The 17,825-nt window shown below is 48.3% G+C and overlaps 1 protein-coding gene across 2 annotated transcripts in view; it reads right to left on the bottom strand.

Moving 5' to 3' along the window:
• The window catches only part of Mmp2 (matrix metallopeptidase 2), a 26,132-nt gene extending 8,307 nt beyond the window's left edge, over positions 1-17,825 (bottom strand). Inside the window, exons 1-11 of one of the 2 annotated variants that reach the window (XM_006530751.3) lie at positions 17,338-17,825; positions 14,268-14,494; positions 13,282-13,430; positions 12,223-12,351; positions 11,873-12,046; positions 10,408-10,533; positions 8,973-9,146; positions 8,036-8,209; positions 5,707-5,862; positions 4,584-4,725; positions 1,159-1,295 (exon numbers count right to left, since the gene is read on the bottom strand). In XM_006530751.3, coding sequence (XP_006530814.1) covers positions 1,159-1,295; positions 4,584-4,725; positions 5,707-5,862; positions 8,036-8,209; positions 8,973-9,146; positions 10,408-10,533; positions 11,873-12,046; positions 12,223-12,351; positions 13,282-13,430; positions 14,268-14,494; positions 17,338-17,490 — 1,741 coding nt within the window. In that variant the 5' untranslated portion in view covers positions 17,491-17,825. The remainder of the gene's footprint in view (positions 1-1,158; positions 1,296-4,583; positions 4,726-5,706; positions 5,863-8,035; positions 8,210-8,972; positions 9,147-10,407; positions 10,534-11,872; positions 12,047-12,222; positions 12,352-13,281; positions 13,431-14,267; positions 14,495-17,337) is intronic. The other variant, NM_008610.3, reaches the window with a different exon arrangement.

The following is a 17,825-nucleotide window of genomic DNA, read 5'->3' as shown; positions in this document are numbered from 1 at the left end:
CTTGAGTTCCTGCCCTGACTTCCCTGGATGGTGGGATATAAGATCAAATATACCCTTCCTTTCCTAAGGTACTTTCAGCCATGGTGCTTTATCAAAGCTATAAAAACCCTAAGACATGCCTGTAACTCCAGTTCCAGGGGGAATCAATGCCTCTAGCCTCTGTGAACACCTTCACTCATGGCCACACCCCAACACACATACACACACAAACATACATGCATGCACACACAGAGAGAGACAGAGACAGAGAGAGACAGTGATATGAAGAGAGAAAGAGAAACAGAGAGAGACAGAGAAAGAGACTCACATACTCAGACATATACACATACGCATACATACAGAAACAGAGACAGAGAGAGACAGACACACATGCACACACACACACACACACACACACACACACACACACACACACACACACACTTAAAGGTCTAACTAAGGTAGCTACTGACTAAGCCTCTAGCCCTGGAAAGTTGTTAGGGAAATATCAGCACTGAAAGGAACTTCTATTTTCTTAGAGGAAAGGAAACAAAGATCAACAAAGAGCCCAGAGGAGAGGAAATGTTTGTCCTAGGGGTGAGGCTGGTGGATGCTGGGTGCCTAGCAGAAATAAAATATGCTAGATAAATCTAAGGTGTGTTGGCTAGGTTTTTTTTTTCCTTTTGTCAACTTGACAGAAGCTAGAGTTATCTGAGAAGGGGGACTCAATTGCAAAAATAAAATGCCTCAATAAAATTGGCCTCTAGGCAAACCTGTGGGCCATTTTCTTAATCAGTGATCAATGTGGGAGGCGCCAGCCCACTGTGGGTGATGCCACTTCTGAGCAGATGGTCCTGGAGTGCATAAGAAAGCAGGCTGAGTAAGCAGTGGGGAGCAAGCCAGTGTTCAGAGCTCATCTATGGCTTCTGCTTCAGTTCCTGCCTTGGGTTCCTGCGTACAACTGTAGGCTGAATTAAGCCCTTGCTTCCTCGAGTTACTTTTGAACCTGGTGTTTTAACACAACAGAAACCCTAACAAAGACACTGTGCTTTGGGGAGTGATGTTGAGGCAGGTCCCTAATGGAGCTGCAGTACCTGCAGGTGCCTGAGAACTGTGGTTTGGTGGAGAAGTGGATCCAGTTAAACAGAAACTGAGGGCCAGCGAGACCCTCCTACATACCTGCGAAGAACACAGCCTTCTCCTCCTGTGGGGCCTCATACACAGCGTCAATCTTTTCTGGGAGCTCAGGCCAGAATGTGGCCACCAGCAAGGGACCTGTGGGCTTGTCACGTGGTGTCACTGTCCGCCAAATAAACCTGGAAACAGGAATGGACCACAGACTGTCACGCCTTCCATCGCTCTGCAGCTCAGAGAACCAGAAAACCAACTCAGAAACATGGGAGGGTGGCAGAAGGAGGCAAGGTCAAAAGAAGGTTGCAGAGAGACACTGGGGAATAGGAGGGACACTGCTCTGCAAGATGCCAGGGCTGGGAAGCCACTGTTTGCTCTTGTCCCCACCTCCTCCAGGAAGCCTCCCTAGATTGTCTGTCTCCCTCCCCTGTGTCCTTCCTCAGTGACTCTCAACAGCAGCACTGAGTGCCTGGAGTGTCTGCTGTTTACCTCACCTGTCCTATTTGATGAGAAGCCAGCTGAGACAGCAACTGACAGTACTTCGGAGCATTTTCAGAATGTAAATGGAACGGATCTATGTGCTTTGGCAAAATAAGAGCTACATTTACCAGGGGCATACTAAGCACCAAGCACTTTTATGGATGAGCCTTGTAAAATGTAACACTCATAACTGTAACATGTGAGCTTAATGATCTGCCCAGCATCTATCTCTCCCTCCCTCCCTCCCTCCCTCCCTCCCTCCCCCCAACCCCTTCCTCTCAGCTCCATAGGTATAATTATCCTTCAGCACAGGGAGCCCCTGTTGCCCATGAGCTCATCCTCATCCTAGGAATTGGTCCCAGGTGAAGGCAACCTCTCAACATTGTAACAGGACTTGCCATTGAGTTACAAAGACAAAAGCTATCCTCAGCTGCACGTGGCCTTGAGTATTGGTTGGTCATGAGTAAGCCTCTGATCTCAAATTGCAATCAGCAGCCCCAGCAGCCCCAGCAGCCCCAGCAGCCCCAGCAGCCCCAGCAGCCCCAGCAGCCCCAGCAGCCCCAGCAGCCCCAGCAGCCCCAGCAGCACATGGGCTTGCTATAGAAATGTGAACCTGACATCTGCAGAGCAGAATTCTCTGGCTTATGATTGAGACTCTGTTTGAACACGCCTTCTGGGTGACTCTGTTTGCCAAAGTTGGTTAACTGAACATTTTCTTGCCATCAGCATGACAAGATTGAACAGATAGACTAGTGTCTCACCTCTACACCTCTCTCTCTCTCTCTCTCTCTCTCTCTCTCTCTCTCTCTCTCCTTCCCTCCCTCCCCCTCTCTCTCTCAGGCCACTGGCAGTCAACTTGGAACCCAATCTTGGCATACATGCCATGCAGAGGTATCAATGGACAAAGACAAATCACAGGTCCTTCTTTGCCCCTTAAAGCAGCACAGCTTTATCCCTTGACACTATACCATGAAAGACCAACTTTTCCTCCACTATTTAATCTGGTGCAAGAGAGAGTGGTTACTTGAAACAGCACACACAAGGCAGGGACATGATCCTAATTTGCCAACGACACTCAGATAGATTATGGTAGTGCCTGGATTTAAGTTCATATCTAATGCCAGAATCCATATTCAAGGATCCTGTAGTACTGCCCTGTCTGCCCAGTGCCTGGCACTGTTACTGTTTAATTATTTACAGATCAATTCAATGACTCCATTGAACATACATCTAGGTCCTTCTGATAGAAAGCCTTGGCTCAGAGCTGTTTCTGAGATTCCCACATCTGGCAGCTCGATACATGATCAGTTTCCACAGAAGCAAGTGCTGCAAGCTGGGGACCTTGCTGGAGAGTAGAACCCCTACTAACCTCTTCTCCCTCTTCTACAAGGTACAGCAGGACACCAGTAGCATCTACAATCACTAAACCTGGTTCCGGCACTAAGACCTAACTGGATCTGACTTACTGCTTTTTGAGGCTCATTTCACTCTCTATCTTCTTGTTATCACCTACTGAGCACGTAGACTCTGGGGAAGGCAGAGCCTTTGTATCCCACACCTGCCCTGTGTCTGAAGAGAAACCCTTGGTGGAACAGAAGGAAGACATTCTGTGGATATCTTTTAGCCTCAGTGGATTCTCTAACCCACACTGTATACATCAGGAACTTTTATCTCTATCTCAGATGTATGCTTCCTAACCTGGTACTCCTATCACGAAAATCACCTCTATTCTAGGAAGTGTGGGTACTTCTTCTGAGAACAGTGATATGATATTAACTCCTGGCACTCTCTCTTCCCTTTCGTAACTATCATGGAAACCCTTCAAGGCAACCGTCACAATAGATGCTAAATTATGATTTATTAAGATGGCAGGTAATGATGCTGGCATTGTTCTAAGCACTAAACTCATCTAATCCTTATATTTGCTCTATTTGATAGGGTAAAATATCAGCCCCATCTTAAAAATGGGCAAGCTGAGGTCTAAAGGAAATAGTGAACCTGCCGGTGATGATACAACCCGTAGAGAATTCGTGTAGATTTCTACTTCCACCGCCCATTTTTCTAACCGTTATACTCCACGAATAGATGAATGGATTATTGGGTCAATGTATGGAAAGGTAATAGAGAACAGAAGGACAGTGATGCTTGGTAGATGGATCAATTGATCAAAAGATACATACATGCATACATACATATATACCAGATTAATAGATTGAAGTAGGTCTAACTAGATGGATAGATGATGGACAGATAGATGGATGAATGTACTTTTTTTCATATAAATGGACTTTTTAACGAGGTCCTAGATACTATTTCTCATATCCCAAGCAGCCAGGGCATTAGGGTGACACTCAACCATTTGTCATTACCAGGGCCTCATAGAATGAAGGAAATAATCTCCCTCCACCTAACCTCACTTGCTATCTATACAGACATCAATTTGGTCACTTGAGATCAATAGCATTCTGAGAGAAGGCCAATGGAAGACTGACTAATTCCCCTACATTCTTCTCTCTGTCCTACTTTAGAATCATGTCTATATGTGCCTTGCTATATGTTAGCACATTATGACTTTTAAAGGCTGGGATGAAGTGGACTGGGGTGGCCAGCTTAGTAATGTTCTTTGAATTCACTGGTAGAAGATTCTCAGATATTGCATGGATGAAATCTTTCAATGTATGAGTATGGTTTGATTTAGCCTCTAACACCTTGTCATTTACCACAAGTATAGGCAAACTATGGGAGAATGAGCGGCATGTAGAATATATCAGACCTGCTGATTCAAAGGCTTAGATATCTGGTTGACCCAGAATTCAAGAGAGCCACTTGAATTGTAAGCTACCAAGAGCTGTGGGTTGTGAGACACAAGCAAAAACTGCTTACTGCAGGTCATTCTGTGAGGCTCCAGGAGCCCTCCACAACAGTGGGGGCACAAGAACAATGGGAAAGGACAGAGGTTAGAGGGTAAGAAAGACAAAAGCAACCTCACTCACCGGTCCTTGAAGAAGAAGATCTCACCACGGATCTGAGCGATGCCATCAAAGACAATGTCCTGTTTGCAGATCTCCGGAGTGACAGGTCCCAGTGTTGGTGTGGGGCCAGTACCAGTGTCAGTATCAGCATCGGGGGAGGGCCCTAGGGAATGGGGAGACACCTGACCCTAGACTCTACCCAGCAACAAGGCTTCTCATCGCCAGGCTCAACCCCTGTACTACTCACTTAACTGGCTAAGGCTACAAAAAAAAAAGAGCAGTCTACCTGGGTAGAGCCTGAGCTTAGAGAAGGGACCAGACGCTTGACTCTTGTGTGGTCTCTTACTTTAAGAACAGAGAAGGCTGGCTGGTGCCAGTAGAGGTGTGGCACTTTCTTAAGGATTTGCTTTTGTACTCCTCAGGCTGCGCAACAGTGGAGTCTAGGGAGGCGAACAGTTGCATCATTCCAGCTGGCATGTAGCCTTAGCGGGACTGCAATGTCACCCATCAATGTCTGCATCTCTGATTCTTTCCCAAGTTCAGAGTCCGTGAGCTTCCCCATCCAGGTTTCACTTTCACCACGCGCTTGGTCCAGGAACCACTAGGACTATTATATAATTGATTTCTTTTTTTAAGAAATTGACTGGCTGCTTTTTAGCCTCTAACCTCACTGAAAGCGCAGACAATAGGCCATCATTGGTGGCAGGAAGCAGTTATTATGTTTCTATGGCAAAATGAAACATGAGCATCTTACAAGAACTAGTAACACCCATTTCACGCCAGAGAAAATTCTGCCCTGTAGGCAGCTCCCTCTTCTGGATCCTAAACCCTACCTGGCTGCTGAAACCTAGTTGATATTGGGCTAAACGCCTTTCTTAGCCTCAGTTCATATACCTAGCACATGGAAATGGGAACCAAGAGAGGCATGGATAACTAGAGTCTAGAAAGGACAGAGCTGTCTCAGAAGCCCTTTGGAGCATTACTCTAAAGCCTGAGGACCAGGCACGAGCCATGTCCCCTGATGATGTCCCTGGCCATTCTAACTAGATGAGGTCTGGCATTTTCCACTCCTGCGTCTTCCCACCCAGGCTGTGGGATCCTCGAAGACACCTCTCCCCTCAGAGTCCCACAAGCTGCGGCTTACCATAGAGCTCCTGGATCCCCTTGATGTCATCATGGGATAATCGGAAGTTCTTGGTGTAGGTGTAGATCGGGGCCATCAGAGCTCCAGGGTCCTGAGAGTGTTCCAGCCCCATGGCATGGCCGAACTCATGGGCTGCCACGAGGAATAGGCTATATCCTGAGTGCCAAAGCAGGGACATGAGGTGGAATTCAAGAGAGAAATAAGACAGGCATCAAGACTTGCTTAATAGGAAGGAGGTTTGGGGGAGGACAACTCCAGGGTAGAGCTAAAAGTTCTAGAAGTGGCACATATTGGTTTTTCCCTTGTGCTGAGAGTGCTGTTGCTTTTGAGTAGGCCAGTCAGCATCCTCTTGCCTTTTCCCAATGATGGCTGCATGTGGTATGAGGGCGAGAGAAAGGGGCATCTGCTTCAAGTCCCATCTGTGAAAAAGCATGCTTTTTAGCCCTTTGTGAGAGTTGACACAAAACCTGCTGCTCAGGATCTCAAAGAAGAAGAGTGAGAGGGAGAGTCTGGCCTCAGGGTTTCACCATTTCTTCCCAGGGAAGGAAGTAAAAGCCACTCCCCTGGGAATGCAGCTTGATGATATAACATTCGCCTAGTGTATGCCAGCAAATCCAGTCCCATGGGGAAACTGAAACAAAACATATTCATGCCTGTATGGCTTGCTCAGGCTTGGCCATGGAGAGCAGGCAAATCGTGTGCCACACCCTCCGTGCTGTGACTCAATTATCCCACAAGCCCCACTACAATAACAATAACAATAACAACAACAACAACAATAATAATGATGATGATGATGATAGTATAAAATAGAATTCTGTCCCTGGTTACCTAGGACATGCCATCTTATTTGCAGACATCACCAAAATGGAAGCCAGAGCCAAGAATGATATATCTAACTATAATTCCAGTGCTTGACATGCTGAAGTAGGGTTGTGAGCTTAAGACGAATCTGGGCTGCATAGTGAAACCCTGTCTCAAATAGATGAATCAGTTAAAATGCTACCCTCATTGCAGCCAACGAGCCCTTAACCCACTGTGGATTACAACCTCTTAGGAAGAGAGACAAAGGGACCGATAGGGACCAGAGAGTGACATATAATGGCTGAAGCGGGCAATAAGGTGATACAGGCATGGGGGTGGGGGTAGGGGGATGGGGAGAGACACTTTGGTTGTAAACTTCCAGCCTTCTGACTAGGGGAAGAGTCAGTTTATGTTGTCCTAAGCCACCAGTATATTATGCTTTGTACGTGGCAGCCTGAGTGGCCACAAACTCTTCACATGGGTGGAGATCTCACCATAGGCAGAAGTTGCACCAAGCAGGGGTGTCAGACTATCTCCTATGATAGCCTTTGGCGGGCAAGAAAAAATTCCTAAGAAAACCTCATTTGGCCAGCATTCACCAAAGTGCACCTCAATACAAGAGAAAAGCAATCATCACAGAAGGAAGAGTGTCCCGGTGAGCATCAACTCTCCATGCCACACAGCCTAGAGTCATCGTTAAAACTCTCAGTTGACTGTTGATCTTCATCAGGTTGGTCTCCAGGCATGCTGCCGAGGAACTCTCTTATTATTAATAGATGCAGAGAGCATAGCTTACTGCAGCTCCGTTCCCTACGCATATACCCTAGGCTGTACAGGAAAGCAAGCTAAGCGTCAGCCCGTGAGCTAGCTACATAGTGCTATCCTGCCATCAGCCTGTGAGCTAACTACACAGTGCTATCCTGCCATGGTTCTTGCCTCCAGGTTCTCACCTTAAGTTCTTGCCCTGACTTCCCTCAATCTGGGAGTGTAAGCCTCTTTGTAGATCTTTCCTCCCTAAGTGTTCATTCACAACAACAAAAATCAATCTAGAATAGAAACCCACCTAATTCTGCCAGATCCTGGACCCATCCCCTTGCCTAAACATTTTGGGCTACCTGAAACACTGAAGTCCTGGGCATCTAGGCAGTGAAGGTTGCCCAGCTCAAAGACCAACAGTAAGGTCTTTCAATGACTCCTGCTAGTGACAGTCCTGTCTGGAAGGGTAGCTGGAGTGGTAGGTAAGAAATGCAAAAGCAGGGCTGATCCCCACTCAGGGTCAGTGCCTAGTCATCTCATTTTGAAGCTGTATGAATGTCCACCTAAACTGTCTGGACCTAAGCAGGGAACCTGTCTTCCCTGCCGGAGCAGAGTTTCCTCTGCTCTGAAGGCTAGATCTGAAGGTACAATGGGGGTATCTTGTTTAGAGACAATATCTATGCTTGATCCATCGTCTGGACCTCAGGTTGTTCCAGGTCAGGTGTGGAGGGGTGTCCAGTGTCTCTACCCAAAGGCCAGGGCCTCATACCTTGGTCAGGACAGAAGCCCCACTTCCGGTCATCATCGTAGTTGGTTGTGGTCGCACACCACACCTTGCCATCGTTGCGGCCGGCGCTGGTGCAGCTCTCATACTTGTTGCCCAGGAAAGTGAAGGGGAAGACACATGGGGCACCTTCTGAATTTCCACCCACAGTGGACATAGCTGGGGGGTAAAAGACAGAGGTCAAGAGGCAGCAGAGGATCTGAGGCCACAGTCGGGAACCAATGACAAGACGGTGACATTAACATGCACTCACTGGGTACTGGTCCATCCTATTCACCTCCATCAATAGCCCTGTCATAGGAGAGACCCTATAGTGACATCTCCATGTCATAGATGGGACTTGTCTTGAAGAGGCTCAAAGAGATTAAGAAACTTGCTACGCAGATAATACTTGAAAGTTAAGTACCAGACCCAAGGTTTAAACCCAGGTAGCCATAGTTCAGAGTCTAGAAATGGACCCTTGTAGATAGGAGCAGAGAGGCCAGACACCCAGAGGGCTGAGAGAGCAGATGGTCTCAACACACTGCCCTAGAAGATGAGCCTTGAGGCACACAGTCTTACAAACGCAAATCTCTGCTTTAGCTTCAAGAAGCAGGCTCAGTAAACACATGTTGGAGAAAAGAACAGTGAGAAAGGATGAGTAAGAGATGAGACATAGAAGCGATGCAGTCAAGAGAAGGTGAGGGGAAAGATTCAAGGTCAGAGGGAGGGAGATACAGTGTCAGAGCTGAAAGACTGGGTGCAAACTGGCTAGCAGGCTGTGAGCCAGCTGGCCAGGAATCAATAGCACACCTGCAACAGCTGACTCCCACGCCTTTGTGGTACCACAGCTAGTCTTGGGGAAGATGCTGTAGGTAGCCAAGTGGGTATTAAATGTCAAAATGCTTGCCTCTGAGGAGCATAGAGAGGCAGGGATACCCACCGGTCTCGGGACAGAATCCATACTTCTTATCCCGGTCATAGTCCTCGGTGGTGCCACACCAGCGGTAGCCATCGGTGCGGCCCTCGGTGGTACAGCTGTTGTAGGAGGTGCCCTGGAAGCGGAACGGGAACTTGCAGGGCTGTCCATCTGCATTGCCACCCATGGTAAACAAGGCTGGGGAGGGGAAGAGAGGGAAAAGATGCCATTGAGAGAGATAACTGGCTGGGTAGACTTGGCTAGTCACCCACTTGCTGGTTCATTTAAGAGTAGTTGTAGCTGTTAAAAATATTAATTACAAACAATCTCTAGAGGCTGGAGAGATGGCTCTGCAGTTACAAGCAATGACTGCTCTTCCAGAGGATCCAAGTTTGGGTCTCAGCACTCATGTCAAATAATTCACAACCATCTGTAAGTCCAGCTACAGGGATTTGATGCTTCTAGCCTCAGAGGTACTTACACTCATCTGTACATACGCACACAAAGACATACACACCTACACTAGTTTAAAATGATAAATAAATAAATAAATCTAAAATACCAGTGAACACTGACTTCTCGAGAAAGTTTCAGTATTCTCTGGACATCTCCACTGATGCTATAGCCAATCCCCACAGAAAGGAGGGGAGAAGGAGAAGGGGTAGCTGGTATCTTAGCCTCCTACTCTGATGACCACAGGGTAGGGCATGACTGGAGAATGGGGAGAGACCGGATCAAGGTCAGCCTGTCTTGAGATCCCCCAAGGCTCCCATCCCTGCATCCACTCTGGAGTTACAAAATGGTGTGTGTCTGGAATTGCCAACTAGCAAAACCACAAGTGCGTAACGAGGACCATCTGTGTACAGCAGTGCCAGGGGTGACCTCACTGGGTCTGTTAACTCTACCACAAGCTGAATAGAACTCAACCCCTGGCTTCCCAGTGCAGGGACGGGGGGTGGGTCTCTATCTTCATTGCTATTCTCCACTCCCCCCCAAACAAGACACCTTTCCCTGATGGACCAGAAAGAGTAAAGCTTAGAGAAGCGATAGATCTAAGTCCAGAGGCCCTGGTGATTCAGAATCAGGAGGGTTAAGTGATAACTTTGATCCCACCCAGAAGCCCATCTCCTCTGGGACCCACCCTCTTCCCAAAGAGAAGGTCAGGGAAGAGACACTGAATCAGCCGTCAGGAGGGGCTGAGTAATCAGAATCGCTGCCCCAAGACCCAAACACGTGTGCCTTGTGCGTACTTGAACCTGGCCGAGGACCAAATCAATAGCCAATGTCTGACACAGAGAGAACCTGTCCAAGCTTGAGATGTTCAAGGCTGTTTCCTATCTATCCACGGAACCTGTATCTATCCACAGAAGGGCTGACTCTGGAAAGGGTTTCTGTGCTTTGCCCATGTCCAACCGGGAAATGCAAGACACAGATTTTTATTTTAGAACCTCTGACTTACTAATCGTCAGTAGCTTGAGTCTTACTACAAAGTTTAGCTTCCGTGATAAAAGCATAAACAAGGCTGAGGATAGAAGTCTGTGGTGGAGGAGATCAGCTCTACCGTGTGTGAGGCCATGGGTTGGATCTGCCTCGAAAAGACAGAGGAAAGGAAATGTAAACAGGAAGGCAATTAGAAGCTCTTTGTTCCTTCCCCCCTGTCCAGATGATTGGTGCTACTGTTATGTTGCAATAGGGGCAGGAAGAGTCACAACCATATACAATTATATACAATTATAGCCCCCCCTTACCCCAAACAGACTGTCCTTAGTCTATGATCCAGAAATGCCTTTATGAGTTGGGGAATAAACTAATACTTAGAAGTAGGTCTGTATTTTCTTTCTCTCATTTCTCCAACATTTTTTTTCTGGGTTTCTGATGTTTAGAACCATCAAGTGAGATGGCCTGGCCAAGTATGATGTCATGCATACTTTTACCAAGATTTATGATTAGAAAGTGTGTCCAGGAAGCTTTCAAAGTAGATTGAGTGTGGATATCAATACCCCTCTGCCCTTCACACTTTTTCCTCAATAGATGGTAGAAGAGGGAAAATGTTTCGAGCTCTGATGAATGCACACTCACACACACACACACACACACACACACACACACACACACACACACACACATACACACACACACACACTGAATGGAGCTGGATACCTGTCCTGGCACAGGGACAGAAGGCAGAGTCAGATGGCATAGCTCTGACCACTTTAAGTGACTCTCTTTGGTACAGTGGGCCCAGTTTGGGAGGGATGGCTAATATTCTCAGACTGAAGATCCTCCTTGGATCAGGTACCAGCTTGGACTGAGCCTTGTTCCTCTCCCACTGCTAAGCTCTTCATCTGTCTCTAGGCCTTGTCTCTCTTCTCCTGGCCTCCTGGCCTTGAACCATAGAGTTTGTATGAAGTATAAAGTGGCCCTCCAAAAAAATGTTGATACATTCAAAATCATTCTCCCATATGTTAGAAAAAATAATCAATAAATCAAATCCATAATCTCACAAATAATAAAGCTAAGTCACTTATCTAAATATGAAAAAGTAAGCAGAAATGGTTGTGCACCACAAAAATAGCATTTAAGCTACAACAGACCACACACACAGGGTGGGAGTCCTATGTGACAGTGGTCCATGAGGTCAGACTGACTGGAGACTCTGTTCCCTTCTCAGCTTGTGTCAGGATACTATGTTCACACAGTGACGATGAACTTGAGCAACACACTTCTTAGAATGTGTGCCTGTCCTTAAAGCAACACAGTAGAGGCGGGACACAGTGACAGCTGAAAGCAGGATAATGGACACTTAGATGAGGGGATGAAGGTTGGCTGGCCTGTGGAATGTGGAGGATGTAGGCATGGCAGGTACCCCTAGCTAGGCTGAGGGCCTGGGTAGGGTGAGGGCTGGGGCCAGGGCAGATGCTCACCTTCATGGGGGCAGAAGCCATACTTGCCATCCTTCTCAAAGTTGTATGTGGTGGAGCACCAGAGGAAGCCATCACTGCGACCAGTGTCTGTACAGCTGCTGTATTCCCGACCGTTGAACAGGAAGGGGAACTTGCAGTACTCGCCATCAGCGTTCCCATACTTTACGCGGACCACTGCAGGACACACAGAGCCTGAGACCCACCTCTCAGGGCCTTGCGCTATGGGCTCATCCTGAAAGCTGAGTTCCCTCCTCCTCCCATTGCCCTGATCCCATCAGAGCAAATGAAGGGCTGAAAGTGGGGTTAGATTGCTAGGAGACAGGAATGAAGGCTGACGGAAGCTATCTTACCTTGTCCTTCTCCCAGGGTCCACAGCTCATCATCATCAAAGTGAGAATCTCCCCCAACACCAGTGCCCGGGGCAAAGGCATGTGCCAGGAGTCCATCCTTGCCATCAAATGGGTATCCATCTCCATGCTCTGAAATCCACATTGCCTCTTAGCTGTTATCATTCCCTGCCCCCACAGCTGCATCCTTAAGCTCAGCCACAGCCTTATCTGTGTTTGGAGTTCCTCAGCCCTCCAAATACCTGTCCCTTTCACATTTCCTACTGGGGTTTTATGGAATAAGCATCACTGGGAGTCAATGGAAAAGCTCTCGCTTGGTTGCTCCCATCCTGTGGCCCATACTCCTCGAGGACACATGGTCCTCTCCCCTGCACCACAGATAGACCTTTGCTCTGTTCATTGCTATCAGGAACACTGTACCCACCCACATGTCTTCAGTGCCACCACAGCATGATAGCCCAATCCCTTCCTGGCATCCATGGCCTCCCATCAACTCCATCTTCCTCACTATGCTCTATTCTCATGCCAGACAGTCATCACTATCCACAGAGCTAGCCTTCGGACTCTACTGTAACAGAATGTTTCCCTTACTTACCCCCAGGTCCACATTGCCTTTCCCATGCCCTCCACCTTCATTGTTTTACCTACTCATATCCATACCACCAGCCTTCATACGTATACTGCTGCCAGATACCAACAGCTCACATGGTAGCTTGGCCCCAGATTCTATTCCACTTCCTCCTGCATTGCTATTGGGACTACTGAATTTAAATTGTTAAGGTCTTTCTTATTATGTTATATCCAAGTAGCCATATGCATCTAGGGGCTGTCATTTACAGGGTGCAGTCCGTTTTTGCTGCAAGCAGGGTATACTATACTGCATCCTCTGCTATCACAGCCGTGGCTTTCCAGTGTCTGGAACATGCTCTGCTACCTCCATCTGATGAGCATCCGATGTCTACACTTCTCAGTAAGCTGCCCTCGGGATCCCCATGCTTCTCAAATGACTACCTAGCCCTGTTGTCTCTGTGCTACCCCATTCTCCAGCCCAGTTCTGCCTACCCCAGCGTCCAAAGTTGATCATGATGTCAGCCTCCCCATCATGGATTCGAGAAAAGCGCAGCGGAGTGACGTCGCTCCATACTTTTAAGGCCCGAGCAAAAGCATCATCCACGGTTTCAGGGTCCAGGTCAGGTGTGTAACCAATGATCCTAGAAGGGGGAGAAGTGCATACGACTGTGCATATATGCAATTGTGCAAGTGTCTATGTGCATAGAGTGTGTGCATGCATGTGTGCGTGCGTGCGTGTGTGTGCATGTGTGTGCATGTGTGTGTGTGTGTGTGTGTGTGTGTGTGTGTGTGTGTGTGTGTGTGTGTGTGTGCAAGTGTTCTCGTGCAGCAGATGTGTTGAGCAAAACTCACTGAGAACACCCTCCTATACTGCCTTGATGTCTCTACAATCTCAGACCTTCTCATCCCTCATTCTGTCTGGGACAAGGGCACCAGAGAAATAAACAGTACAATATCAAACAAAAGGCAGAGATCTCACCCTTGATCGATACCAGGCACATAGAGGAGAGGTCTTGGCTCAATTAGCAACCAATCATAAAACCACTATAAGATTAAGAACACAATTATCAGCTGGTCATCAAGCTTCCTCCACTTGACCCAGTGACCCACCCAGATGACAATGACAATCACCAACACTTGTAGACCCTTGCTCTGTATCAAACATTGTGGAAACCTTTGATTTACATTTAATCTAATGTAGCTCCTCAACCGCCCCTATGAGGAGCAGATTTCTTAGCCCTGTTTCATTGGCAAGGGTACCAACTCTAAGTGCAAGAGAGTAAGACCAGTGCCTCAATCATTAGTGAATATGAGACTCAAACCTAGCCACACATCAAGAACTCTGTATGCAAAGTCCCTGAATGCTCAGCTCTGAGGAATGACACCTCATGGATCCCCTAAACTAGGAAGGCAATTCCCAAGGAAGCACACATCCCTCAGGGTCCTGACTCTGTGTCCCCCCAGACCCTCCTGGGCACCTGTATGTGATCTGGTTCTTGTCCCACTTGGGCTTGCGGGGGAAGAAGTTGTAGTTGGCCACATCTGGGTTGCCACATCTTGGCTTCCGCATGGTCTCGATGGTGTTCTGGTCAAGGTCACCTGTCTGGGGCAGCCCAAAGAACTTCTGCATCTTCTTGAGGGTATCTTTCAGCACAAAGAGGTTGCAACTCTCCTTGGGGCAGCCATAGAAAGTGTTCAGGTATTGCTGAAAGAGACAGGAACTCTCAAAGTCGGGATCCACATTGGGATGGCAATGCCCATTAACCCCAACTTCTGCCAAACATTCACTAACTGGGACAGGATGGAACCAGGAATCTAAAGACAGTGAATGGAGCCTTGGGCTTTCAAATGAGTTCTGTCACCCACCAGTGGGGTGATTCACTTGTAAAGGGCATAGCTACCACCTTTTATTTCCTTGAATTTATAACTCAGTAGATATTAGCTTATGTAACTCTCTCTCTCTCTCCCTCTCCCTCTCCCTCTCCCTCTCTCTCTCTCTCTCTCTCTCTCTCTCTCTCTCTCTCTCTCTCTCTCTCTCTCTCTCTCTCCCCGTCGTGCAGAGGAAGAGGAAGAATCTAAGAAAAAAATCAGACAACTTAAGAAACTTGCTCAAGAGGACACCACTCACAAATGGCAAATCGGGATTTGACATCAAGCGGTCATGCTCCAGAGCCCATGCTTGAACCCTCAGACCCCAGCTTCTATCTGACTGAACCTCCCAGCAGACCTAGGAATACATTATTTTCCTCATATTTTTTTTTCTTATGAAGAAATTTAAGGATTGTGTCTGGCATGGGTCTGGTAGCAGACCTGAGTTCAAATCTTAGCTCCACCATTTCTAAAAAGATGCTGGCCTTATTCTTTAGATGGTCTGCCCCAAACTACAACCAGCTGCTCAACAAGCAATGTGTGAAGGCCACCATGTGTCAATCCCTGTGCTACTGCAGGATAAACTGATGATCAAGACAGGCACTTTTACTCTGTAAGGTTCAAACCCTGGCGCAAGAATGTGGGTGAATCACAAATGCAAACTTAAATACGTGGGGAAGTCTGGCTGGAATGGCAAAAGGAGCTAGGAGTTCCGGCTTCTAGACTGGCTCTTACCTGCTTGGAGGCACTCAGCAAAGGGCAAAAAGAGGGCATGATAGTAATGACCATAATAGTAATGTAATAGTAACAATGCCTGATGTGTATTGAGTGTTTCCTAAGCGCCAGACACTCTTCCAGGAATCTAGAAGTACCTGACCATCTATCACAAAGATGGTGCCACTATGACCCTCTGACTTCAAAGAAACATCCACTCTGGAAGTTAAATCAGTCATTAGAGATCACCAGGCCAGTAGGTTAACATAGGATGTGCAGGAAGTCAGATCATGTAAGTTAAAAGCCCCCTCTTTCTCTCTTTCTTTCTTTCTTTCTCTCTCTCTCTCTTTCTTTCTTCCTTCCTTCCTTCCTTCTTTTCTTTCTCTCCCTTCCTTCCTTCCTTCCTTCCTTCCTCCCTCCCTCCCTCCCTCCCTCCCTCCCTCTCTCTCTCTCTCCCCCTTTCCCCCTTCCTACCTTCCTTCCTTCCTCCCTTTCTTTATTTTCTCTCTCTCTCTCTCTCTCTCTCTCTCTCTCTCTCTCTCTCTCTCTCTCGTCCTTCCTTCCTTTCTTCTTTTTTTTTTTGTTGTTTTCTTTTGGGAGGGGCGGCTTTTCACTTTAAGTTGAACCCAGTACGTTCCTGTCCCGGTCTTCCCAGGTGTGCACCATCCTTGGCCACCTTATTGAGCTCTCTCCACCTGTTATATGGACGCCTTAGGGAGTGGAGTCATTCCGTCTACACAAGGGTCACGCCCCACAGGTTAAGAACCATTGCTGTAAAGGAAGCCTTGTGGAAAGAGATTTGGTGTCCCCCCCCGCCCCCCCCCCCGGCATGGCATGTGATTCCTAGTCTTGGATAGATTGGGGAAGAGGCTGACTGGAAGATTTCTAAAATGATTGAATAAAGGCAATAAAGAGACATGTCCTGAGACCCAGCAAAGCATCTAAACCAACCCATGGCCAGTGGATGGAGAGTGGGTACCGCTTTGCAGTTGCCTCCCCATCTAGCTTATGTGATGGATGCGATGGATGCTGCTGCCAGGACGCCCTAGAGCCAGGCGCACGCTCACACAACAACTAAGCCGCAGCTCTGGAGTCTGGCCAAGAAGGAGGTCTTACTGGCCGCTGGCCGACCCCAGCCCGGCTCAGTCCGCCCCCGCCCCACGCGCCCTGGCCTTCTGCTCCTGCTCCTCAGGCCTGCCAGCCAGGCGCGTTGTTTCCTTGTGTCCTCTGATCCCAGGGAAAAGTTCAAAGAAACTCTCCTTGGACCCTCCTGGACAACTTCTGCATTAAAACAAGACATCCCTCAAAATGCACAGTCTGCTTCCCTCCAGCCTCAAATTACTTGCCAAATGGTCCCTTCCAGCATCTCACCAAAGGCCTGTCTCTAGATGTGTGCCAAAGTTTCCCAGAAGTTTGCCAAGCCTTGCTTTGGCTATCCTTTTGTGGCCAAAGGCTTATACAAATTATATGCGAAAGCACACACCCCATTTTCAAGAGATTCCCCCTTAAACTGATTGCCCTAAAGGCCTGACAAGATGCTTGCCAAAGGTTCTGTTGCCAGCTCTCCTGTTGGGTCCAAAAGACATTTATAAAGCCCTCCTAGAACCAAATCCCTTAGGTAAGTAGTCAAAGTCCCTATTATTCACAAAAGCAACCCTTTCCAGATGTTTCCCAGGGCAATCATCTCCCTCCTTTGCTTCTTCCTGGTCCCTTGGACGTACCCTGAACTCCCCCAACTTACTTATCAGTGGCCTCTTCTTACCAAAGCCTCCTCCCCCCCACCCCCACCCCCACCCCCGTTGTTTACAAAAGCCAACCTCTCCATCAACTGGCCAAGAAAGAGACCCTCAAAGATGTTTACCAAAGTTCCTCCCAAGGCTGTGTGCCAGTAGAGGGGGTCAGAAGAGGGAGGGTGGCCTGCGTCTTCTATTTCCTAAATTTGTCTAAGCCAGCATAGCAACTTACCACTGCCAACTCTTTGTCTGTTTTAGGGGCGACATCGCCGGGGAACTTGATGATGGGCGATGGTGCAGCGATGGCGCGGCCCAACAGGCAGCACAGGACGCAGAGAACCCGCAGAGGTCCGGCCAGCGCTCCCCAGGCCACTCGTGCCTCCATCGTTGCGCTCCCGGGCTCCGCGTGTCACCCTGAGGTCTCTGGCTGTGCCCTGGGGTCCGCCCGGCTGGCGCCTGCCCTGCACGGCGATCCCCTTACTCTACTGCCTCTGCTTCTCGGGGCTCAGGAGCTCATAACGGGGTCCCACGTCCCAATACACACCACTGCCGCGGGTGCTTGCAGGTCCTGGCAATCCCTTTGTATATCTAAACTCCTGGATGCACACAGAGCCTCCAGCCACCAGGGAAGTCTGGATGCAGCGGAAACAAGGGCGGGCAGACGCCAGATGTGGCCGGCTGGGCTGGAAGAGTGCTGGCAGCACCGGGTGGAGAGGGGAG

This window comes from Mus musculus, chromosome 8, assembly GCF_000001635.26.
Source record: "Mus musculus strain C57BL/6J chromosome 8, GRCm38.p6 C57BL/6J".
NCBI lineage: Eukaryota > Metazoa > Chordata > Mammalia > Rodentia > Muridae > Mus > Mus musculus.
This window is presented reverse-complemented; position numbering and strand designations above follow the sequence as displayed.